This window comes from Notolepis coatsorum, assembly GCF_963971535.1.
Source record: "Notolepis coatsorum genome assembly, chromosome: 20".
Classification (NCBI taxonomy): Eukaryota; Metazoa; Chordata; class Actinopteri; order Aulopiformes; family Paralepididae; genus Notolepis; species Notolepis coatsorum.
In genome coordinates, this window is record NC_140184.1 from 45,048,026 (window position 1) to 45,075,248 (window position 27,223).

The following is a 27,223-nucleotide window of genomic DNA, read 5'->3' on the forward strand; positions in this document are numbered from 1 at the left end:
AGAGCTCTACTCATGTAGCAAAGATGTTGTGGCTCACTCTATGTCAAGGATGAAGGGGAAAGTTTAGGGCTCCGGTGTCAACAGAGGTTTCAGTGCTTTGGAGGGGTTCAAATTAGGGATGCACGATATTTTTGACACCGATACCGATAACTTTATGCTCCTCAAGCCGATAACCGATATCGATAACCGATATTTATTGTATTATTAAAAAAATATTTTGATCAAAAATTTTATTTTATTTTTTTTTCAACATGAAACAAAACATATCACAATACAATAATAATACGTCAAATGTATATACTCTCTTTTCTGGACTCTTTTCGTATCACAAACAGTACTGTATTTGCAAATCTGGTATGTCATGTATAGATGTTGTGAGGATTGGCCCGTTGCCGAACGCACGCTTCAAGGTACTGTGAGGATTGGCCCATTCCCGCCACACGCTTCAAGGTACTGTGAGGAGGATTGGCTCATTGCCGCCACACGCTTCTAGGTCAATTACCAATTGCCGTCACGCACCTGTCGTTTGTTTGTAATCAGCGCTCCAGAGCCCTTCATATACTCGGGTCTTTCTGTCAATCGTTGTCGGGTCGTTTTGGATTACCACTGCTGCTGCCTGTTCCCCCCGTTGTTGTACCTCATCTGTTTTTTCTTCAGGACGTCTATGGAAGTCGCCGCTGTTGTGTTTCTCTATCATCCGTTGGAGCTGTGCCTCGTTGCCCGCTTTGCGCATTTGCGCTTTGGTGAGTTTTTGGAACGAACCTTTTGGATTCTCTGTTTTCTGTGTGTTTGGATAACACTGAAGATTTGCCGTTTTTGTTTTGTACTGGGCTCAGCTAAACTTGTGTGTTGGTGACACTGAAGATTAAGTCATGTGTGATTATACTGGACTCAGCTAAGGAGGACTGGACTGCCTCTGTATTCCGTTGGCTTGTTTATTGACCACTCTCTCTCTCTCCGTTCCTCCCCGAGTTGGATCCTGGAGTAGCTGCAGAGCCGCAGAGGCAGTGGCGCTACGCCGCTTCACCATCTCAATACCGGGACGATCTTCAGAGCCGCAGACAACTCTGCCAAGAACATTCTCCCCTTTGTTGTTCTTATTGTTATTTCGCTCATTCCTGTTTCAGAAATAAATACGCCCTAGTCTTTGGCTAACTCTGAACTACCTGTCTGTGCCGTGCTGTTGGGGTCGGTTTCAAACCATAACAGATGTAGGCAGTACTGTCTATCTGTATGTCATGTATGTCATTATGTTATGATGAATTGTAAATGGGGGACCCTGATGTAAACAAGACAAAAGTCTTTCTCTGGTCTGCATCCCCTTAACAATTGTATGTATTGAGCTGTACTGTATTGTACCCATTCTGCAATCTGTTAAATAAAGTTTTCATTCATTCATTAATTTGCTGTCTCGTTATAACACAAACAGCTCACCATGAACCATGACAAGCTTAATTACGTTATTTAGCATCCAAGCTAGCGTGATAACGTTAGTAGTTAGAAACGGCTAGGCTGCCTGCTTACCTGCAATAATGTTGTCATCGTCCTGGACAAATCATAATATCCACACTTTGTGCTGGTCCTCAGTAAATGTCCCGCCACCCGCCAGCAGCTGGTTTTGGATTAGCTTATGCCGCATTGCATTAGCCTTTAGCTGCTCGGCGGCGTCGGATTTTAATACACCATCGTAGCGGTGGTGATGTTTCAGGTGACTTATTATGTTGGATGTGTTATCGCTTGTTGCCCCTTTCCCTCCTCGTGGAACTTCTGCATTTTGTTACAAATAGCAAGCAAACTGTTTTCTCTGAAACTTTGAAAAAGTCCGACGACGCCGCCATCTTTTTTTACTATCTTGCCTCAGTCAGTCTGAATGTCACCTGACTACGTCACAGCCAAGAAAGAGAGCGCTGGATTTGTGAAAAACTCCCTCTTCCTAAACCACACGCTATCAGTCGTACCACAGTACTGGCAAAACGGGAGGAGGCTATAATAAAAACAAGCGCCCTTCAACCCAATCCACCCACAACGGATTTCTTTTAACCAAAAAATGTATTATATATTATCGGAGCTATCAATAACGTTATCGGGTTTATCGGGATGACGTCATAATTGCTGATATCGGCCCGATAATTATCGGCCCGATAATTATCGTGCATCCCTAGTTCAAATAGGTTATCGCCAGAGAGTTGGAAAAGGTTTGTATAGTACTTTCTCCATAATACATTAAGGGGGATGTTGACACTAGGTATCTCGGATGCATAGTAGGGTTAGGTAAAATATACAGTATTTGAGATTTCAATATTTAGTGATAAGTAATTTGTTTGCAATTATTAATTTAGCTAACATTGCACTTGTCACATTTAGGAGACTAAATATGACTGAATAGAGTGCTGAGAGAGCTGAAGCAAAAACACTGGACAGAGACAGAGCCAGTCTGGTGCCTTGACAGGTTACAACTCAGATATCTGAATAACATAGACTAAAATGTAATATGATAATATGATGATATTACTGTAGGTTTCCTACAGTGCAACAATACAAAAAGCTAGCAGTAATGCATATAGGTTACTCTCAGATCAATTAAATCCAAAAATGTTGCCCTCCACAATATTCTTTTTGGCCCACCAATGAGTTCCAGAGAGAGAAAATATGTCTTACTTGTTCTATTCCATTTAAAGATGTGATTCTGAAATAGGTTGCTTATTACAAGGCATATTTCAGGTATAAGTAAGTAGTCCAACAACAGCGAAGCTAGGAATGAATGAATGAATGAATGAATGAATGAATGAATGAATGAATGAATGAATGAATGAATGAATGAATGAATGAATGAATATGAATGAATGAATGAATGAATGAAAACTTTATTTAACAGATTGCAGAATGGGTACAATACAGTACGGCTCAATACACACAATTGTTAAGGGGATGCAGACCAGAGAAAGACGTAGTGACATTTATGACATACACAACATACATGACATCATGACATTTATGACATAGGGACATACATGACATACAGGTATATAGTACTGTTACATTTGTGACATATACGATATGCAAATATACAGTACTGTTACCCATAGATCCTAACAGAGAATATATATACATATGATGGGGAGGAGACTGTACATTAGGAGGGGGTGGGTGGGTGGGAGAAAATATATACATACGGTGGGGAGGAGACTGTCTATTAGGAGGGGGGGGGTTGGACATTTACGGTGGCCAGTTTCGAATTGCAGCCTCCCGTAGGTGCTTTTTAAGAGCGGTTTTGAATGTGGGTAGGGATTCACATTTTTTTTTTACGGCTGTGGCGTTCCACATTGTTGTGGCATAATTGCGAAATGTGTTTAGTCCCTTGTTTGTGCCGAATCTGGGTTGCACATGATTTGTGGAACTCCCTCTGGTGTTGTGGGCGTGGTATTCACTGACCTTTGGGAAGTATTTCGACATGTACATCGGTACCTGAGTGGTGTATTGTATCTTGTAAACCAGGTCCATTGCAAGTTGCTGTACTCTGTCGTCTACTCTAAGCCATCCTAGGTAGTCAAAGTGGGCAGGGGTGAGGTGGGTTTTAGGAGTAGTAGTCTGACCAGTTTGTTTTGTAATGTTTATAATCTTGTTGTTAGCGCCTTTGAGGTGCTTTGGTACCATGAGGTGCAAGCATAGTCGTAGTACCCTTGAATGAGTGCTCCTGCCAGAGTCTTCAGGGTATTCTTGTTTACCAGAGAAGAGATCCGGTACAAGAATCTAGTTAGTTGGTTGACTTTTTTTATTACATTGGATGCCATTTTGTCACAGGAAAGATTAGCCTCTAGGATGGAACCCAGGTATGTAATTTCATCGTTCCTTGTGACAATATTGTCACTCACTGTAACTGAGAAGCCGTCGGTCTTGCTGAGTTTGTTATTTGATCCGAAGAGAATGGACTCTGTTTTACCCAGGTGTAATGATAGTTTGTTATCAGAGAGCCAGGCGCAGATTCTGTCGAGTTCTGAGCTGAGGGTTTTTTCAACCTGTAACTTGTTCTTGTCAGAGACCAGCAGGGCTGAATCGTCCGCGAACAAGAACAAATTGCAGTCACAAGCTGACGACATGTCATTTTCATAAATTAGGAACAGTAGCGGTCCTAGTATGCTTCCTTGTGGAACACCACAGCTCACTGTGAGGGGGGGGGGGGGGGGTAGAGTACCGTTTACCTCCACCATCTGTTCTCTCCCCTCCAGGTAGGATTGCATCCAGCTCACTGATGGACTATCAAAACCAATTGCTTTTAGCTTGTCAATCAGAATGGAGTGATTGACAGTGTCGAAGGCCTTTTGTAGGTCCAGCATGACCATGCCGCAGTATTTGGAGGTTATGCAATTTGTTGTATCTGTACATCCCATGAATACGATATCTTGAAAAGTAATGGCCGGATTGCCATGCAATTTGTTCCCAAGAGGAGGAAAGCTATTGATTTTGGTGACCCCATGAGCTTTCCTCTCGTGCCACCATCAGGCAAAAATCTTCAAATGAGTGCATCTCCTGACGCGTTTGTTTCTTGTTTCTTGTTTCTTTAATAGTTGTCATACAGAAGTACAGAATACTTTTGTACAAAATGCTTCTTACTGTTGCGCTCCAGAGACTCTGCAAGACAAGATAAGTATGAAATAAAAACATAGTAAAATTAGAAGTAAAAAAAAGAGGTCACAGTGTTCAGTTTAGACATATGTACAGGGAGCGAAATTAACTTTTTGACTCACCGGCCAGTGGCGGGTAGATGGGAGGAGTCTACCCGCCAAGCATATTTCTTACCTGCCAAAATTTTTTTGATTAAAAAAAAATATATATATATTTTATATAAAAAAAAAATTTAAATAAAATATATATTATATAATCATACTTGTAGTTGTATTATCTGCGAGACATCGCCACCACGCAATACGTCTAAATGCTTGCTAGCTGCAAACAGCTCCACTGTCTGTGTGTATACTTGAGTAGTCTCCAGCTCCAGCAAGGATTCTCCGGCCCTGCAGCTAGACCCTATATTCAGCTAGACCCTACATTCAGCATGCAAGGATTCTCCGGCGATGCAGCTGGACCTATTTATAACGTTACCGTTCTTTTGTCAAATCACATTCAACATGCCCTCAGCTAGAATACGCATTCAATCAATGTTATAAGACATTGATATCAGGAGCTATCTGCAGCTACTGCTAGCCCGGTAGATAACGTTAAGACAATTTAGTTTACTGGGACATATGGATCAACGTGAGCTAGCTAAGCTAGCTAACGAGGGACCGGAGGTATTATGCACTCGAGTAGACTATTGCTGGAGCATTTGTTGATATCAGCAGCTATCAGTAGCTAGCCAGCTAGATACCGTTAGACAATGCCTCGTCATGTATTAAACTAAAAGTGAATAGTTGACTGGGTCATTGTTTAAACAGTAACGTTAGACTCTTGGAGGTCCGATATAGACTAGAGCAGATGGAAGTAAACAAGCCAAATGATAGCTTCCGATTGGTCATTTGCTTTTTTTCTCATGAAACCAGTCACGTCACTCTACTGTGATTGGACCTAGTGCGATGTGGGACTTGTAGTTTTTTAACGATCTCGCGGCGGAGGAAAAAAAGACGAGCGGCTATAATCTGTACTCGCACAAGAGTATCGTTATGAAGTTATGAACTACACGTCTACACGCCACACGGCGGGCAGCCCTCTAAGTGTCATGCGCCAAAGGTAAAAACAGCCCGCCCCTGGCGGGCGGCGGGCTTTAGTTTCGGTCCCTGCATATGTACAATGTTCGATGCAGAATAGACGTAGTTACCATACAATATACAATATACAATATACAATACTGTGCAGTGTACTAATATACAATACTATATAGTGCAAGGCAGAAATGGAGAAATGGGACGAGGTGCAATTTAGGTACAATTCACAGTAGGTGTACGAGTTGTAGTGCAAATCCTTTATCAATAAATATAAAGTGTAAGTGTGTTTGTGTGATCTAAAGTGTGGAGAGTGGGTGCTGCAGTGTGTTGTTTGTTTGAGTGAGTGTGTGCGTGTGGGTGTGTGTGCTGTGTGCATTTGATGGTTGTTGCATAGTGATTATTGTTCGTTTAGCGATTATTGTTCGTTTAGCAGCCTGATGGCCTGGGGATAGAAGCTTCTTCTGAGTCTTTCTGTGCTCGCGTTAAGACTCCGGTATCGCTTGCCTGACCGCAGCAGTTCAAAGAGGCAGTTGTTCGGGTGGCTCGAGTCCTTAATAATTCTCTTAGCCTTCCCCTTGCACCGCTTGATGTAAATGTTCTGGAGGGTGGGAAGCCCCCCTCCAATTGTGCGTTCGGCTGAACGTGTCACTCTTTGTAGTCTGCTACGGTCTTGTGCAGTGCTATTCCCAAACCAGGAGGTGATGTTGCCGGTCAGGATGCTCTCTATTGTACATGAGTAGAAGTTCCTAAGGATCTTCTGACTGACTTGGAACTTCCTTAGGCGCCTGAGGAAGTAGAGGCGTTGTCGTGCCTTCTTCACAACACTGTCAATGTGTGTGGTCCATGTCAAGTCCTCGGATATGTGGGCTCCGAGGTACTTGAAACTGTTCACTCTCTCAACCGGTGCCCCGTCGATGCTGAGGGGGCTGTAGTCCTTGACCCCCGACCTCCTGAAGTCCACAATCATCTCTTTTGTTTTGCTGACGTTCAGGGAGAGGCAGTTCTCCTGACACCACTGTGACAGGTTCTCTACCTCTTCCAGGTAGGCCCTTTCGTCGTTGGCAGAGATCAGGCCCACCACTACTGTGTCATCAGCAAATTTGATGATGGTGTTGTTGTTCCGCTGTGCTACGCAGTCACAACATTTACTGTTAACATTCATGATCCCTAGAGGGACAAACCTATTGATTTTGGTTCCTCTAGTGCCACCATCAACAAGATATCTAAAAAGGTAATAGCCAGATTGCCATGACATTTGCTATACACATTCATGACCCCAAGAGGAAGAAATCTATTAATTTTGGTTACTTCATGACCTTTCCTCTAGGCCCCCATCAGGCCAAGCCTTCCATTTTCAAATGAGCGTATCTCCTGTATAGACCTGGGACTTCAAGACTTCACATTGAGGTGATGAATGGAGAGAGCAAAAAGGAATATCTTTTTAACACATCACCCTCTCTTAAATGCTGAGATAAGTGAAGCTGACATATTTATCATGGGTCCGTAGGAAAATAATCATAGATGTGTAGCAGAAAGATACGTTTGATACTGAAAATGTGTTAAAACAGGAAAAACTAAAACTGGAGAATGGATGTAGGTTGACGGGGGTTGTGTGTCCACCCTGGAGAGGTGGTAAATGGATGTTGTGAAGGACAGGGGACACACACACAACATTGCATTTGCCCAGTGACAAAAATACATACATAAAAGAAAAAGAAAAAAGATGACACATGTCGCTTGGCAGGAAAGGGCTTCCCTATTTTCAAAATGTATATTGCGTCCCAATCAATCAATATAATCTCATGGCGAGATTACCATCACTTCCGCCAAGGTGAAACTTGAGCTCTCTGTATAGAGGTGAATTAAATGACATATCGAAGGGGGGGGGGGGGGGTACATTGATGTACAAAAAGTGTCCGTCCCCGTGGGTGTGACCATGTGTCCTTGTTTCACACTCCCACACGGCACAATTCAATCACTCTGCCTCTGTGAATTCCCCCCCGCCCCCTGCCAGCCGCCTGCAGCCTCCCTATCCTGCCTCCATTAAATAAATTGTGCTGTAATAATCTCTTGGAATGTGCGCTCCTAATATTGGTGGATGAGCAGGGCAGCCTATTTTGATTACCCCACTTTCAGGCCCCGGGCCTCGAATCCCTCTGTAATCCTGTGTTTCATGTTTACTAAATGAAAGGACAAACTCTTTAACGGAGAGAAGAAGATGTCTGAGTGGCATGACTCCAGTGGAGGTCTTCTTCCCGACTGTGGCGTCCTGGACGGATTAGGACCATATAGAATGACCATGATGACTGTCTCCAACACTCATCGTCTCGCCTCCCACCAACCAACGGGGCAAAGTGCTGAGAGCTGATCTGTGTTTCCTCCCCATCTCATTTTCCAATCAATCCACAAACAAAAAACAGGTCCCAGAAGACCCAAACAAATCAATTACAAATCATGTGTAATCAATATGATATGATATGAGTTTGACACACACACACACGCGCGCGCACGCACGCACGCACGCACACACACACACACACACACAGATGTAAATAACTTGTTCAATAGCAGAATATTGCTCAAATTAACTAGCTTGCAAAGTGATGCTGTTAGTTCTATTGATGCTTAATGGAGTCAAATATACCCTGCATATGAGGGGGATATGTAAAATATGACATTTATACAAAGCACTAGGGGGATTGATACAAAGGCAACTATCAAATTCAGACAATGCATGCAATGTACATATATTGTTTTTGCATTGTTTTTCGTTTTTTGTCTAGATAGTTTTGTGTGTGTGTGTCCAGATTCAAAGAATGGTGCTTCAGGTTGTGTCTTTAAGTGTTAAGCAGAGATATTAAAATGACACACTCACTCATTTTGGTTGCATGTTTATGACTAATAAAAATGTAATGTGTTAGCTAGATCAGGGGTTCCCAAACTTTTCAGGCCGGGACCCAGAAAATAAGGCGTCAGAGAGCCGCGGCCCAATGCACATCGTCAGGCTTTTTTTTTTTTTTTTTATGCGACCGATTTTTTAAGCCAAATATCACTTCAATCCTATTAAGTTAGTTCAAGTTAGTTATTCATTTATATGTGCTATTTATGAGAGGGCTAACTTGTTGCAAAATAATAATGATAATAATAATAGCCTCATTAAAATACTATTGTTGCTTCGGTTGTTTTCAGCGTTTTATGTGCATAATCTGTTATTTAGTTTGAAATGTTCGTTGAAATAAGTAGATTTTTCGTTTTTGTTTATTTATTAAGTTAATATAAAACCATATAGTCACATTTTAGAATACAATAGAATATAATTTTAGAATACAACTAGAAACATTGTCCTGGCCTGCTTCTAAGTTCAGTGGCCTGAAAAAAAAATAATAATAAATGTTTTTTTATCATCTTGCGGCCCTCCCGTGGCTGCTCGCGGCCCACCTTTGGGTCGCGACCCCGACTTTGGGAACCACTGAGCTAGATCACACATTACATTATGTCAGATCAATCATATGTTACAAATGTATTGCCAAATGCTGACAACTTTACAAAAACAACCTGAATGCAGCATGAGCTAATAAGGTATTCCAACATTTACATTTTAAGCATTTATGTAGATCTTAATTATCACTTTCCCTTGGATTAGAATAAACCATCAGTGTGTGTGTGTGGTTGACACTACCTGCTCTACTTTTCTTTAATGTATTCCTGTAAGATGTCTTTTCAGAAGAATCTCACAAGATGTGTATTTTGGGACTAGACCATGCTGGTTGTGCCAAAGGAATAAAAGGCTGGCAGGGGGAAAGAAGTTGACTAACTGACAAGACACCACAGGACAGCTGACCTCTAACTCCTTCTCTTTTGTCAGAATTGTTTGGATGAACCATGAGGCCTAAAGGGATATTTCACTTTAGTAGAACTTGTCAAGTTTCAGCAGTCTTATACCTCTATGTAAGACAGGGCAGCTACAAGTAAGTTAGCTACCACTGCTGTCCCTGTCGTCCGCTATCTACACCACCATTCCTCCCAGGTGTCAGGCTCCTCATTCACTTCCATTAACCTCTTAAGCCCGGAGCCCTATTTTCTGAAATATTGAGGACCTAGTCTAAATATTAGACTTCTGAAGTATAAACAAATTACTGCTCTGCAGATTTCAATAGAATTGACTATTTTTTGTCAAATGTATGTGTTTGTTTGGGCATTGTCTTCATAGATGTATTTCCTTTGAAAAACAAAAGCAGATCCGGTGTGCTTTGCCCTGCATGTAATGTCTGGGGAATGGTTACCATGGTTACCTGCTACTTCTCTGGAAGAAATATTCTAAACATTCTGTGAAAAGTTGAACTACACCTCAAGTGAAACTACACCTCAAGTGAGAGTTCCTTTACTGATAATTTGAAAATGGCAATATTAGCCAAAAAGAAAAAACATTTTGATTACCCCACTTTCAGGCCCCGGGCCTCGAATCCCTCTGTAATCCTGTGTTTCATGTTTACTAAATGAAAGGACAAACTCTTTAACGGAGAGAAGAAGATGTCTGAGTGGCATGACTCCAGTTGAGGTCTTCTTCCCGACTGTGGCGTCCTGGACGGATTAGGACCATATAGAATGACCATGATGACTGTCTCCAACACTCATCGTCTCGCCTCCCACCAACCAACGGGGCAAAGTGCTGAGAGCTGATCTGTGTTTCCTCCCCATCTCATTTTCCAATCAATCCACAAACAAAAAACAGGTCCCAGAAGACCCAAACAAATCAATTACAAATCATGTGTAATCAATATGATATGATATGAGTTTGACACACGCACGCACGCACACACACACACACACAGATGTAAATAACTTGTTCAATAGCAGAATATTGCTCAAATTAACTAGCTTGCAAAGTGATGCTGTTAGTTCTATTGATGCTTAATGGAGTCAAATATACCCTGCATATGAGGGGGATATGTAAAATATGACATTTATACAAAGCACTAGGGGGATTGATACAAAGGCAACTATCAAATTCAGACAATGCATGCAATGTACATATATTGTTTTTGCATTGTTTTTCGTTTTTTGTCTAGATAGTTTTGTGTGTGTGTGTCCAGATTCAAAGAATGGTGCTTCAGGTTGTGTCTTTAAGTGTTAAGCAGAGATATTAAAATGACACACTCACTCATTTTGGTTGCATGTTTATGACTAATAAAAATGTAATGTGTTAGCTAGATCAGGGGTTCCCAAACTTTTCAGGCCGGGACCCAGAAAATAAGGCGTCAGAGAGCCGCGGCCCAATGCACATCGTCAGGCTTTTTTTTTTTTTTTTTTTTCTTTTTCATGCGACCGATTTTTTAAGCCAAATATCACTTCAATCCTATTAAGTTAGTTCAAGTTAGTTATTCATTTATATGTGCTATTTATGAGAGGGCTAACTTGTTGCAAAATAATAATGATAATAATAATAGCCTCATTAAAATACTATTGTTGCTTCGGTTGTTTTCAGCGTTTTATGTGCATAATCTGTTATTTAGTTTGAAATGTTCGTTGAAATAAGTAGATTTTTCGTTTTTGTTTATTTATTAAGTTAATATAAAACCATATAGTCACATTTTAGAATACAATAGAATATAATTTTAGAATACAACTAGAAACATTGTCCTGGCCTGCTTCTAAGTTCAGTGGCCTGAAAAAAAAATAATAATAAATGTTTTTTTATCATCTTGCGGCCCTCCCGTGGCTGCTCGCGGCCCACCTTTGGGTCGCGACCCCGACTTTGGGAACCACTGAGCTAGATCACACATTACATTATGTCAGATCAATCATATGTTACAAATGTATTGCCAAATGCTGACAACTTTACAAAAACAACCTGAATGCAGCATGAGCTAATAAGGTATTCCAACATTTACATTTTAAGCATTTATGTAGATCTTAATTATCACTTTCCCTTGGATTAGAATAAACCATCAGTGTGTGTGTGTGGTTGACACTACCTGCTCTACTTTTCTTTAATGTATTCCTGTAAGATGTCTTTTCAGAAGAATCTCACAAGATGTGTATTTTGGGACTAGACCATGCTGGTTGTGCCAAAGGAATAAAAGGCTGGCAGGGGGAAAGAAGTTGACTAACTGACAAGACACCACAGGACAGCTGACCTCTAACTCCTTCTCTTTTGTCAGAATTGTTTGGATGAACCATGAGGCCTAAAGGGATATTTCACTTTAGTAGAACTTGTCAAGTTTCAGCAGTCTTATACCTCTATGTAAGACAGGGCAGCTACAAGTAAGTTAGCTACCACTGCTGTCCCTGTCGTCCGCTATCTACACCACCATTCCTCCCAGGTGTCAGGCTCCTCATTCACTTCCATTAACCTCTTAAGCCCGGAGCCCTATTTTCTGAAATATTGAGGACCTAGTCTAAATATTAGACTTCTGAAGTATAAACAAATTACTGCTCTGCAGATTTCAATAGAATTGACTATTTTTTGTCAAATGTATGTGTTTGTTTGGGCATTGTCTTCATAGATGTATTTCCTTTGAAAAACAAAAGCAGATCCGGTGTGCTTTGCCCTGCATGTAATGTCTGGGGAATGGTTACCATGGTTACCTGCTACTTCTCTGGAAGAAATATTCTAAACATTCTGTGAAAAGTTGAACTACACCTCAAGTGAAACTACACCTCAAGTGAGAGTTCCTTTACTGATAATTTGAAAATGGCAATATTAGCCAAAAAGAAAAAACATTTGACTAAGAAAATATACTACGCATAATAATATTGCTAATATTGTTTATACTTCAGAAGTATTATATTTAGACTTGGTCCTCAAAATGAATGGAAGTGAATGAGGAGCCTGACACCTGCGGAATGGTGATGTTGACAGTGGACGACAGGGACAGCAGTGGTCACTAGCCTAGCCTACTTGTAGATTACTTTAGATAGAGGTAAGACTGCTGATTTGTGTTCTACTAGTTCTACTAAAGTGAAATATCCCTTTAAAGGATGATATTATCGGTATGGTGATTAACACTATGGCGACCGGCGGGGCGCTGCGATTTAGGCCTCAGAGGACAGCAGATTGTAAACAAACCGATGTACTTTCTAAGAGCTTTATATATCATTTATACTATTGCTATCTGTCCATTCTCATTGTCACTTGAGTGCATAAACTGTGCCTTCATAATGGCTTAAAGAAAATAAAAATCCATCGGTTGGTTGTCATTTTATAGCGTCGTGAATATAAGGTATATCGCACTTTTCGTCTAGGCTTTTCTGCAGGAGGCTGCCAAAAAGGCTAAACGTTGGCGCCGTTATATCAAACGCCATTTCTGCTGTATATATACGAATGAAATAAAACAAACTGCGTAGCATCCGGACTATTACAGAGCATCTATGGATGAAATGGGGGCGGCGGGGAACGCCGATTACTATTATTGATTAGCAATACAGTGTGCGTTCAATATAGCATTTTCACTGACCGATAACGTTACATTATAAAACAATGTCCAATCCAGCTGTAATTTGGGGTAATATTATCCATGTGATCGCCGGCAGCATTTCCTCACCAGTCATCGGATTCTGGTAGATCGATATGCACATTGGCTAATCATAAATCCCATTATTCCATGCTGAAAAAAACGCTCGGCAAGCTGATCCAAGATGGAGGGGCTTCGTTTGGAATCAAGGAACTATGATCCGCCCACAGAACTGTACTTGCATTTTCTTTTTTTTATTCACATAATGATACTGCAGTGGAGCGATGGCGCCCCTAAGCGGGTCTGGCCGGTACTGCATGTTTCGAAAATCAAATATGTGAAAAGATCCTGCTAGTGGATCGGGTACCTAAGAAGCGTTATAAATAAAGAATAAAACAATAACAACTCGTCACGTATATACTCGTGGCTCTGGTCCACAGCGCTCTTTTTCGAAACACGTATATACTCGTTCTCGGACGCCATAGTGTTAACCTATACCTTAAATATATATCTCCTAGTCATGCACAAGAGAGAGGCATGTTTTTTAACCTCTTAAGCTGTAGCCATATTTACAGAAAATCTGCCTAAAAATACACACCCAAGTAAATGGAAGATTGCTCCACTTCTACAAGTCCCATTTGCATGTTCTTGGTATCTAGGGACATCTATGGACCTCAGTGAATGTATCCCCAGTATCAGAAATATTGTGTCTGTTACTAGGCTTGAGTAAATTGTAATGAACCAAAGGAGAATATAAATAATAATTTTCCCTGTCATCTTTGATGGTGAATAACACCATGATAACATTGACCTCGTAAGGAACTCGTTCACTGAGCTCATTCACCACCTTCTTGAGATCAAGTGTACAAAATATCTAAGCAAATGAATAAAGGGGAGATGATTTCGTTTTTTTTGTAGATACAGTACTGAATTTTGCCATCCGGACACATGCAATTTGAAATATAATGCAATTTGAATATAGAATATAGAATATCAGGCCTATAAATGACCTTATTATGGCCAAGTCATACATCTATGGATTGGGTTCAATCTGGATTTAGTCATTTCCTCGCCTGACTACTCGCCTTTTTCCGATGCAATGCAGATAATTCACAGAATTCAGATGAACTCATATTTCGCTAATAACACTTATTAGGGATGTCCCGATCCGATCACGTGATTGGAATTGGTGGCCGATCACGTGATTTTCAGAAGATTTTTTCTAATTCAACAAACATGACCATGTTCACGTCTTAAACTCATACTGAGGCCTTAGTTTTGGTTTTAAATTGCATATCATCATTCATTTATTTATTGTCACACAGAGCAGAAGAATTTTGCCAAAACAAATGCATTTCCTTTGATTTAATTATACATCAAATGATTTATGTCAAGGATGAGGGACATCCACTAGTTGCAGAAGTTGCAGTCACCTGATTTTTACAGACGATGGCGCCATTTCTCTCATGAAGCAGCAGGTTGGAGGCAGAGTTTTTAGATTACTCCGGTTGCAATGCCTCGCTTGAATGAAGTAAACTTTTCACCTGGATATCGTCAACATTCAGGGTGAATGTAATGTGAGCCACCGGCGCTCGAGCCACCTCGAGCCCCTCGAGGGACTATTGAGGCAACAGTCTCGCTTCGCCAGTTTCTGACAAAAATGCGTCAAATCGGTTACTAATGGCAAGGCGCTCGCCACTAACGCAGGATATGCTGGGTTCGAGCCCAGCTCTCGGCGTTGCTACTGGCTTGGCTGGTCGTTTATACTAACACAATTGGCAGTGTTAGGGGTGGGAAAAGCCAGTGGGTGGGGATTGGACGTTGTGGACAGCGACTCCTACAGGTCGGTTGGTGCGCCTGTACAGCAGAATCAGGAAGTATCGGGGGCAGCGTGAGCCTCCCACGCGTTACTCCTCGCCACTGAGAGATCACTTGTCCGTGTAGCACTTTGGGATCCCAGTGAACAAAAAGTGCATTACAAATCCAATCTATTATTATTATTATTATTATGTGTGGCTGCCGCCCTGGCGGACATCTGTGCTCTCACCTTTCTAGTCTAGAGAGAGAGCGCTGATTCTCCGTAGCTGAGCAGGGTTGCATTTTGTCAACACAAGTTGGAACCCTGGAGGAAGCGATATAAGGAAATGAATTGCCAATAAATGTGAAGTTATCTTTGAACCTGTTGCAGGGAATATGCCTCCACATATTTGGTCAAATCAAATGCGAAATAGTAAAATATCAGAGCACAATCAAAAACGCGATTGCAGGGTGAAGTAAGAAGACCTCATGTGCGTCTCATGTTACAAACTTGACCTTGTGAGCAGAGCGCATCTCATTTACATTTAAAGGTTCATTGTTTGTAAACATTAGAACGGACACGTGACACACACACACACACACACAGTTTCAACTCACCACCGCCGCATCATATTGACGCCGAGCACAGACGACCCATTACCTGCCGGCCGAGGTAGATCATATTTTGTTAGCCGCCAGGTGGCGGGCAGACCTTAAATTCTAGTTGCCAAACAATAAATCTACAAGCCAATGGCGCTGGGCGTGTAGCTATTTTGTACCCTGCCATAGAGTGTCCCTGATGTCCCTGTGGTTAATACATTTTGTGTGTATAAAGTATTTTTTTTTTTTTTTTTTTTTATATCTCAGGCTACCTTTCACACTGCCATTGATGTTGAAAATATGTGAAAATCGCTCTACATAGGTAATTCATCCTTCTGAAAACCACTGCACCTTTACCCTACGTTACTGTATTACTCTACTGCAATCCATTAAGAGTACCAAACTGAAAGCGGAAGTTTAACATGCAGGGCTTGTGGTAGATTGTTAGCGAAAGTAAAACGACTCAGAAGGCCTAGCAAGTAGCAACTATCCAACAACTAAGTATTATGGAGTCTTTTCCACCCTTTTCAACATCAATGGCGTTTAATAAGGTAAGCTGAGATCAATTGAAACACACACCGGTGAGAAATCTGAATTGGACAGGTAATAATTTGCAGGTGTATTCTGGGGGGATTTTTTAGATTTTCCTATAATGAGTGTCACTAACTCACTCACTCACTCACACGCTCACATTCATGCAGTCATTCACTCACGCATAGCCATTGTGCCCCCTAGTATGGTCATCAGCTTGACATCACCTAAAATAATACTTCCATGTGCAACACTTGCAGACCGCACCGACACAGGGCACCCAGAGCAAACCATCTCAAAACCACAGTATTTTTATTTTATTTTTTTTTAAACCTTTATTTACCCAGGGTAGGTTCGCTGAGCACAGATGCTCTTTTTCAGGAACGCCCTGCTTCACATTCATACAGTTCCATTCACACCTGGGAGCTGCCCAGTACAACCACAGTCGACACCATTGGCCACTGAGCAACTCCACTGGAGCAGTTGGGGGTTAAGTGCCTTGCTCAAGGGCACTTCAGCGGTTGGTGTTCCTGCCGGTCCCAGGGATCGAACCGGCGACCTTCCGGTCACAAACCCGCTTCTCTAACCTTTAGGCCACCGCTGCTCCCAGTATGAAGGCCATGTCCACACATACATGGATACAACTAACTCATGAACTGACCTGATAGCAGGCTGCAGGGAGCTCACCATGGTACTGACTGCAGGGGGAAAGAATATCTGTATACGTGTAGACAGGAGCCATTGGCTCCGTTTCACCCTTCCACATGTATATAGGCAAAACAGAGCTTTAAAAGAATCTCTGTGATCTAAAACTCTCTGTGGACGGAAGGCCAAAACATACTATGCTTTCAAAAACATCTGTATACGTGTGGACAAGGTCTAAGTATTTCAGTTCGCTGTTGCCTATTTGGTGATCCGGGAGAAGGAGAGAGAGAGAGAGAGAGAGAGAGAGAGAGAGAGAGAGAGAGAGAGAGAGAGAGAGAGAGAGAGAGAGAGAGAGAGAGAGAGAGAGAGAGAGAGAGAGAGAGGGCTCAGTGTCTCGCTCACTGCCTTGAGATGTGTTTTCCCATTTGGCCAATATCAGGGTTGATACGCGATGTTACTGTTTCATTACTGTTACTGTAATGTTTGTGTGTGTGTGTGTGCGTGTGTGTGTGTGTGTGTGTGTGTGTGTGTGTGTGTGTGTGTGTGTGTGTGTGTGTGTGTGTGTGTGTGTGTGTGTGTGCGTGCGTGCGTGCGTGCGTGCGTGCGTGCGTGCGTGCGTGCGTGCATGTGTTGATACCCAGTGATAACCATCTCAACACCACGGTATGAAAGCCTATGTGCAGCAAAACACGGACGGAAGCTCCCTTGCTGACACCCGCAATGCTTCATATCTATGATACTATGTGTCCTTGTTTCTCTCAGAATTATGAATGTTCAATTCTCAAAATTCTAATCTCATAATGTGAGATGGTACACTTGAAAGGGTTAAGAGAACATTCTGTAAAAAAAAAAAGATGTGAGACACCTTTCGTTTTCCACCTCTCGGAGAAGACTTTCCACCAGATGTGTCCTCTGGGCTCTGAATCACCATATAATTAAAAGGTACTTCATGGGATTACTTGTTGTTATTATATATATAAAAAAAATACAAGATTCCAGAAAACATCAAGGATGCTACACAAAAAAGTCAAGACTTATTTCCATTGTGGTCCTTGGTCTCAGACAGACAAGCAATACAAAACATGACCACAAATAACAATTTGACAAACTACATAGGCATGTACATTTTAAGTGCAGTACAAACGTAGCCACAGACAACAATGTATCAGACAACATTTTCATGCATTTTAAAATCTAGTTTTTAACATTGTCGAGGAGCCATGATTTGACTTGTTTCTTAAAATTGTGGCTACTAATGCATTTTAGCTTTGAAGGTAGCAAATTCCAATTTGTGGCTCCCCAGAATTTAAAAGAACATTTGCCCATATTTGTTTTGAACCTTGGAATACACAGGTTGGCAATGCTGGCTCTGGTGTAATGGGTATGCAATGTGTTTCCACTGAAAATTATTTGTAAAATAAGTGGGGGCACTATTGTTAATGTTGTGAACTATATTAAGCTGAAGTTGCACCACATTGTGTGTTTACAGTATATCCCAAACATGTCTCTCCTTAACCCTTTCACTGCCACACTACCAAAGGGTTAACCCTTTCACTACACAGTAAATTTCGCAGAGTAAATTTTACTCAAACTGAGTACATTTGACTGAAACTGAGTACATTTTACTCAAACTAAGTAATTTGAGTAAAATGTACTGTGCAGCAACCATACAGAATGTTAACCCTTCCACTGCCACACGACAAAGGGTTAACCCTTTCACAACCACACTACAGAAGGTTAACCTTTCACTACCCACACTACAGACGGTGAAAGGGTTAACGCAGCTCATTCACGTCACAACTCAATGGATGTTGAGAAATGAATGAGGCTACGCAGCTCTGGATCTGGAAATGAGCCTATAGATTGGATTATGATGCCATTTTAATCCTTCTTTTCTTTCCTCTCAGACGATATATGCCCCCCCCCCCCCCCCCCCCCCCGCGCTTCTTAGCTTTTGACAAGAGGAAATACTGCTGAATTCTAGTGTGTGACTCCTAGTGACATTCTAATGTGTGTGTATGTTGCAAAGGCTTTGATGCAGCCATAAAAATAAAACTTTACGTCACAGGGACACATCGCTCACCATGTACACTTTAATTACAGTCATCTTGTGTTAATTCTGCCTCCGATTCTAATCAAATGGCTCCCTCTCTCCTGAATGAGTGCCACATCATTCAGCCATGACTGAAGAATGGTTTTAATTGTAGAGAACGGGAAGACTGCCTCCCTCCTGATATAATGGCCCATGGATTAAATTACTTTTACAAGTGATATAAACTGCTCTCAGTTGGCCAAAATAGTTGATGGATAATAATGGCGATATACTACAGTAAGACCCTCCCTCATGCCCAGGGGGTGAGGAAGCAACTGACCTGATTCTCTATCGTCTCTTGGCATTTGCCAACAGGACAGTAGGACACGATGAGCGGGTGGAGCAGGGGGACGAGTCAGCAGGAGTGGTGCCGGCTGGGAGGGGCATTGTGAAAAATGGCAGACTTGTCTTACACATGCATGTCCTCATTGGGATCAGAGGGGGAGTTCTTCATTATACTGAATGCAGGAGGAGGCCCGACATAGAAGTGACTTTGATGTAGCAACGAGGAAACCGTTGTCATCTGCATGAAACGGTATGACATTGGACTGTGATCCTGGATATTCCGGTTGAAGGGGGGGGGGGGGGGGGGGGGGGGTATAATGGAATGGATCATCGTTGGTTCAGCTGAATGAGGAGTGAGGTCAACCTATATTAATGCGGTTCATTGTGCATGGGGAATTATCTGGGCCTACACACCGTGCTTGATTGAAACAACACTCATTCAGGAAAACGCAATCGAACATACCTGCTCTCTCTGAACATCACGCACACACACGCACAGTAGCAGATTAAACCAAATAATACAGGAATCTAAGATTCCTATGTATAGCAGCCCACAATGCAAAAGCAGCACTGTCTATCCGTCACCTCATATGACCACTGGGGACTAGACAAGCACACACATTAGTCTGTTTTGTATTCAGAAAGGATATTTACTTTGGCTCTCACTGTTTGCATCTATGGGCCTCTCAACTGCCTGCACTAAACTGGACCCATTTGTATGTCCGCCACCAACACCTTATTCTTAAAGATTGTGAAAAGCCTTGCTGGTGTGGTATAGGTGACAGCTTCTACTGTATCATAACATTACTGTAATCAATCCAAAGGCAGCATGATAGACAACACCAATGTTAACACGGTCTGTGGAACAATAAGGTAACAATTGAAACATGCATCAGAACCCCCCCCCCCCCATAGACACACACACACTGAATTACTGAATTATTGAACTACTAGAGGAAGTTTTGCTTTGATAAATTAAAACAGCAACTTTCCCTCTTCATAATAACAGCCCAAATCATCCTGAAATCTATCTGTATTCTATTGTACAATATGCTAGGGAGTGGGGTAGGGTAATTCTAAAATATATTCATTAAAAATACTTAGTTTGGAGTGAGCAACTTATTTGAAGCCCAAAGCCGTGTTGGATGGAGAAAAGTCGTAGATGGCCTATGCTCCATTGGGAGCGATGGGCCTAAGTAAGTAAGTAAGTAAGTAAGTAACGTATTTGAAAATTGGTTAGAAATCCTGTTGTTGGGAAATAATCTATCTTAAATCTGAGCCTGTATTAATGATTAGAGTGAAGTCCGTCTGAATCAGATGCATTTTGTTAACATGGTTATTCTGCCAGCATCAACATATAAAAACCACTTCACTATTTAATCTAACAACAGGAAATAGCCTAAAGCATCAGGCTCTGTTGCATACTGTGCCTGATTGCTAAAAGGCAACAAGATTCAAACGTACAGCTTAACTTTCTGTTCGCAGTTATCCGACTTGCAAATTTGGAAAATGAAATGATCTGTGCGGCACCTATTTACATCTGCATTTCAGTATACAGTATCAATTTCTGTTATGATGTTCTTGAGAAACGTCATTGAATCCACTGTATAGCACGCTTACAAGGAGGGCCCAGGGCCTTTAAATCCCATATTGCTGAGCAATCTCCAAGCCACTTCAGCAGAGGCCATGAATCAGATGCATACAGTATGACCCCAATGACAGTCTCAAGGACACTCCTTACTGTCATTAACAACAAAATAAGAAAGGAACCTGCTGGGAAAGGGAGCAAGTGCTAATGGTACTTGTCACTGTTCACTTCTGGAGATGTGGCTTTGTCAAGGGAGCATATAGAAGACACTGGCATGAGCAATGAAAATTCATAATCTTTTAAAAAATCGCTATGTTTAGAGCATTATTTCTATCGTGGAGGCAAAACAAACCGGAAGAAAATTAGGATTGTGTGATGAGAATAAAATATATTAAGCGTGTTCCAATTCTAAATGTCATTCATGAAAACCTGAAAAGAATAACAAAATCAATAGCCTCTAAAGCCAATGTCGGAGGGCCTCTTCACCTGTATTGATCAATGATAAATGATGTCTCTTGAGCATTATCTTTTCCAAATGAAAAAGAGAAGACAAGAAAATGCTTCTCTCACTTGATTATGTATTTCCAGATAATTTATCACAGAAAGCACCACAGGCATACAGGCTACTTATGTACTACTTATCTATGACCTGTGCAGTATGCAACATGTGTCTATATCTCCTAAAGCGTATACACATTGGAATTAACTTAAGCCATTGGTTGTTGCTGGGAAGATGCCATATAAGATGAGTGTACCAAATCACAGACTGTTGTGGCCTAATTGTGGGGGAGGGTGCAAACTCAGTAGTGAGGAGGCTGTTCGAAAGTGTAGTAATCACTGGGTATTATTGTAAGCAATGGAGACGGGCTTGAAATAGTGTAACCCTTATTATAATTGTTTTCAAGATCGCCCGCATTGTGTTTGTGTCTGGAGCACGTGTAAATTACCTGAAATCACTGTATGGATGAATAATCCAAAATCCTGCTGATTTAACCCGCTCTTGTTCTCTTTCAACTGCCTTTTCACTCCCAAACATCCTAAGGGAGAACTTGTTGACCCCCGGTTGAAGCATTGCTCCAAACTGTCTATGTATGAATCCAGCTTGATACAGTCCCTCGTCATCAGGTAGAATTTGATCAATACCCTCCAACTTTATGAATCCCGATTGATGGTCAGGGGTACCATTTTGGGCAACGCCGCCACTGACTCCTTGCGCACCTTGGTCCGCCTCGCCACCGCCAACAGCTCCGGGGGGACTTTCCTCGCTCGGGGTGACATCTCCCACCGTGATGAGACGCCTCTCCTCCGCTGAGTCCGAGTCGTGCACATGCCGACTTGTGATGGACGACAGACTGCCTCGAAATCTCCTACAGTCTCCATTGGAACTAGTCTTCACTGGTCTCCCAATGTCCGTCTCCATGATTACCGAGTCCCCACTTTTGTTCTCCCCAATGCCTTTGCAGCTTCCCCCAGAGGTCGGCGACGGTGACGGTAGAGGCTTCATCCTGATACTCTTCCTCCGAGTGTCCTTGTCTCCGTCTTCTCCTTCGCCCATTATTGAAGCTTTCTGTCCAGTATGCTGTGGCAAACTGTAGAGTCTTTTACGCATGGAAGACTGCAACCGGTCCATTATGACATTGAGATACAACGAGAGAGAGATAGAGAGAGAGGGGGAAAAATCCAGATCGTTAGGCTATTGTATAGCGATTATTGCCCAGAGAGCTCCCTATCTGTTTTGTGAGAGCGACCAGTCTGAAGCTTAATCTGAAATCCCGAAAGCCTGATATACATGACATGGACCGCTGTGGCTTCAGTGGAAATAATAGTCCTCTTCATCATTAGTCTATACCTGACAGCTTGCATATGCCCTCACGCACAGCCTGGGCGGTCCGGTTGACCGTTGCGTGTCTGTGCCATTCCGACATTGTGCGCAAAAGTGGGGAAAACTGCTCGAAAGTCTGTGTGCCGACGAGCGGTCATATGGAGACGAGGAGGTCATGTACTGAGAGCGACGCTCTTTCCCCCGGATTCACTACCAGCTGTCATTGATAAACAAGGCGACACAGTAAGGCAAAAATACAGTAGCATCCTAGGACCGTTGACATCGTTGAGCCATAGTCCCAAGCATTTTTTATATTGTGAGTAACGTTATAGGCTATTCATGAGGGTGATATATTGAGTTGCCATAGGAGCGACAACCGCACATAAGCTCAGCCCACCTTGGTTAAAGGGACCCGTTCTTCCAATTCTTAAAACCGCGCGGCTGTCTTTGTAAGTGTTTAGGCTACAGGTAGGCTATATCCCCACAGACCCATCCTTAAACATTTAGTAGCCAAGCCCCATTCACCTATTTTATGGCTAATTTGATCCAGTGCGTAATGTGCGCACTTTCCTAAATCTTACTTCCATGTTCAAACTTAGAATGATGTAATTATATAACAATTATATACAATGCAATTTTCTCAAATGACCACCCCCAAACCATTATGTTATTTTGTCCTTTTTGAATAAAATAAAATATGGTATTCAATGATATCATTAAAAGAACAATAGATAAATCACCTGCACTGGAATAATACAATAGACCGACATAACACATAGGCATCAAACTGTGACTATGGGGTCTGGTGATCATGGATGAATTTGGCTAATGAAGGGAAAGTCCCTGCATCCTGCTAATCTGTCTGTGTGGTGCACGCATGCATGCATGTTATTTTGAGCCTTAATTATATTTGGTTATCAGATCATATCATATCATCATGTATACAGTTTCAAAGTGACAACAATAACATTCTAAAATTACCCTTGTTTATTTCGTGTTGCAATTGTTTGCTAATGCAATAGTAAACATTTGGGTCCAAACTGTTCCCTATATAGCAACATAATTTCCCGTCTATAAACAAGGTGAAATCAGGGTTTGTGGAACATTAGGTAATGGAACATTATGGGAATGTGTTTGCCGTCTTCTCCAGAGTCAGACAAGTAGATCGATACCAATTTCCCCTCTGTGAGTTCAGTGTGTAGCAGGGTGGATTATCCCTGCTTCGTGGGAACGGTTGCTGGCAGTCACGAGGTAGCTGGACACAGTAGAGCTCCGTCTGACTGCACCCTCGTCTTTGGGCCTGGGGCGTCGACTGGAGGCTGGTAGTGTGAGTGGATGGGGCCCGGGATTTACCAACCTGGTCTGGTACTCTGGTCTTCCTTCCCTGCAGCAGGGCGGTCAGCAGTACTCCCCAACACGCTCCCACTTCCCCCAGTTGCTCCTTAAACCCTCCCACACCTAGTGACTGAATTGTAAATAAATACTCTGAGTTCCCCCCGCAAGCAGTACCCTCCCTCAATTACCCTAGAAACCTTACAATGAAGAGGAAAAGGTGGAATAGGAAAGGGTTAATTATATTAACGTTACTCACACCAAAAGGATTGTCAACCGGCCCATGGATAGACACACACACAAATCTCCCATCCAATTCCTAATTCCAAAGTAGTGCACACCTGACATGAGACTGATTCGGGGCTTGCATGTCCTCAACAGTTTCATCCAGCAACTGTTTAGAATACTGTCCATTCCCCAGCTGCTGAAGTACATCAACCTGTGAAATTGGTTTGTATCAGTGGATGTGAAAGACATGATTACATGTAAAACAACATAATGGGGGCTGGATGACAAGAGCACTTAGGCATAAGCAAAAGCGACATCCGGACAGGTGACGTGAGAGACAGCACACTTTAAACAAATGGGCCATAGTGTTTCTATGCTGAGATAGCTACTTATACACACATAAAGAGTGGAATGCCCACAAAGAGGAGGGGATTGGATCAGACTGGTTGAACAATGGGAAATGTTCTGGATCCACACTGTAGCCTCAGGGAAACTTCGACTTTGATATTAGACCTTTTTTAGAATGTTTTTATAACAAATTTCATAAAATAAAATAATAATAAAAAATACAAATAAAAAAGGTTTCATAATGGTACTGAGCCTCAAAAGGACCCACATCAATTCATGCAAGTCACCACATCTCACTAAAATGCCTTGCAAATAGCTGAGGTAGATTTAGTTTCCTGAAGGGTTTTAGTTTTCCCCCCTGAAAGGTTGCTCTAGTCGTGTCCCTGAGGGATGATGGGTTATAATGAATGTTATAATTCTGTTCAGAAATACTTTATTTTCAGGTGTAAATCACTCACACAGTTGGTAGTAAAATGATGGATTTTGTGACAGCTTATTCAGCACCATAGGCCACCACAGCTTTAGGCTCCTGTATAGGTTCCTTTTTTTCTTTTTATACTCGGCTGCTATAGTACATAATCAACTGCCATCCAATATTAAATCAATAGGCACTGTTAACAAGAGCAGTCAAGAGGTGGCTGCTGAGTTGCATGTGGTATAGGCATATTCTATATGCTTATATTGTATGGTATGTATTTTCCTTTCTATAATATTATAATATGATTCTATAATAGTATACAAGTTTCAAGTTCAAGTTTCAAGTTTCTTTAATAGTTGTCATACAGAAGTACAGAATACTTTTATACAAAATGCTTCTTACTGTTACGCTCCAGAGACTGTGCTAGACAAGATAAGTATGAAATAAAATAAAGTAGCATGTAAAAATAAGTAAAAATAGAGGTCCCAGTGTTCAGTATAGACATATGTACAATGTTCGATGCAGACTAGAAGTAACTGAGTTACCATACACTGAAGTAGTCTATTGTCAGTCATAATAATAATAATAATAATAATAATAATAATAATAATAATAATAATAATAATAATAATAATACATCTATTTTATATAGCGCTTTTCCAGATGCTCAAAGACGCTTTACATGTGTAGCAGCCTGAATATTCTACAAAGTATTCAGTAGTGCTAACTAACTGTTACTTTCCCTGTGTGTGTATAACGTGTGATTAACAGTGTTCCTTTGGATAGCCTAACAGTGTTCCTTTGGATAGCTCACCCAGTCTAACGACGAGGTGAGGTGCTACTCTTCTCCGGCTGCAGTATGGATTACTAACAATAACATTGAGCCCTTTTTCCCTTTCTGGAGCGGTCCTTGAGTGGGACCAGTGGAGGTTGCCAGCAGGGGGCAGAGTGGCAGTGGTGGCAGGTGGAGTGGTGGAGAGAAGCAAGCAACGAGGAAGAGGGAGTTACCTGGAGGCAAAGGGAGCAGGAAGCTCTCTTCGGCGTTGGACTTGACCGTGATCAGTCGCAGTCACAGCGGGTGTGTGCTTTGGAATATCCCCGTTGAAGAAGTTATGAAGGAGAGCCCCGTTGGAACGAGCAACGGGTGATGAGAAGTACTTGCTAGTGACGGGTTATCCTAGAAGTATCAGCGATAGTGTGTGAGTAAGAGATACAGAACCGAAGGACTAACGTCTAGAGTTAACGAGACTAACGTCTAACGTTAGCGGGTTATAGTAGTTACTGTGTGCGGTGTATTAGTATGCTGCTAGCGGCTCCGTCTGACTTGAGTAGACTACCGGGCGCGCGGCGCTGAAGAACCGGTGGTATAGCCAGCCACGTTGCGTTAGTAGCACAACCGATATAGCAGGAGGGTGCGTCGAGACCCGAAGTTTAGCTGTGTTTAGGGTAGCAACAGTATTAGCTCGTGCGACAGCAGCAAGCCAGCAACAGCCAGCGGTGGACGTCTCCCAGACGGTACAGAGGATGCCTCTTCCCACCAGCAGAGGACGCCATCCGCACGCTCCTCCAGCTAACCACTGCCTATGCTGTTTGCCCAGCCTGCTGGCTGTGCTCGCGGGATCGCCGATGCCATCTTGTCACCTGGACGAGGGGTGACAAGGGTGGGTCCGCCATCTTGGCTAAGTACTAACGATACCACGTGTATCAACAGCAACGTCCATTCAAGTGAACGCTAACAACCAGTGTCTAAGGGGTACCCCGAACAATTTAAGCCGGCTTAGGTTAGGTTTTCTTTTGGTAACGTGGGCCCACATTTACTTTTTTTCTTTTTTTTTGTGACCAACTTTTTATTTTGTCTTTTTTTTAAAACAAGTTCAGAGGAAAGACATTCACATCAGCATTTCATATTAATTCACACAGTGGCATAAAAAGTGTCTTTTCAGTATAGATTGTCCGTCAGTATATTCATATACTGTGTAGCCTGCCTGTTGCAGTTGTGACAGTCTTTTCCTCCGTTCTGGTGGTCCTGTGGCTGCGAGACAGCCCAGGTCGCTTCTTAACCCCACTCCCAGCCCCCCAGGTTTGCATAGACATTTTAGGAGAGGGGGAAACCTTGATGCATACATGTATAGGATACTCTTAATTAGAAAAGAAATCATAATTATGTTTGTTAGATACAATCCAATTTAGAAACAACCACAACAAATTATAGCAGTAAACAGAAAAGGAAAAGATAAATGGAAACAACAGCAACATGATTTTTGTTCATTCTCTGGTGTCAAGGTACAAGTGTTCAACCTAGTGGAGTACTGATTTTACCTTCTGGGCCGCAGTAAGTCATATTTGGATCGATTCTGTCCTTGCTCCCTGTGCTCTAGCACTGA

General features: G+C 42.1%; 1 protein-coding gene across 1 annotated transcript in view; it reads right to left on the reverse strand.

Annotated features, from left to right (window-relative positions):
• Nucleotides 1-22,321, reverse strand: part of hcn4 (hyperpolarization activated cyclic nucleotide-gated potassium channel 4) — a gene marked incomplete at both ends in the record, with an annotated part of 304,555 nt that extends 282,234 nt beyond the window's left edge. The window contains one exon of the mRNA XM_084337727.1: nucleotides 21,639-22,321. Coding sequence (XP_084193853.1) covers nucleotides 21,639-22,321 — 683 coding nt within the window. The remainder of the gene's footprint in view (nucleotides 1-21,638) is intronic.
• Between the last annotated feature and the right edge of the window lie 4,902 nt (nucleotides 22,322-27,223).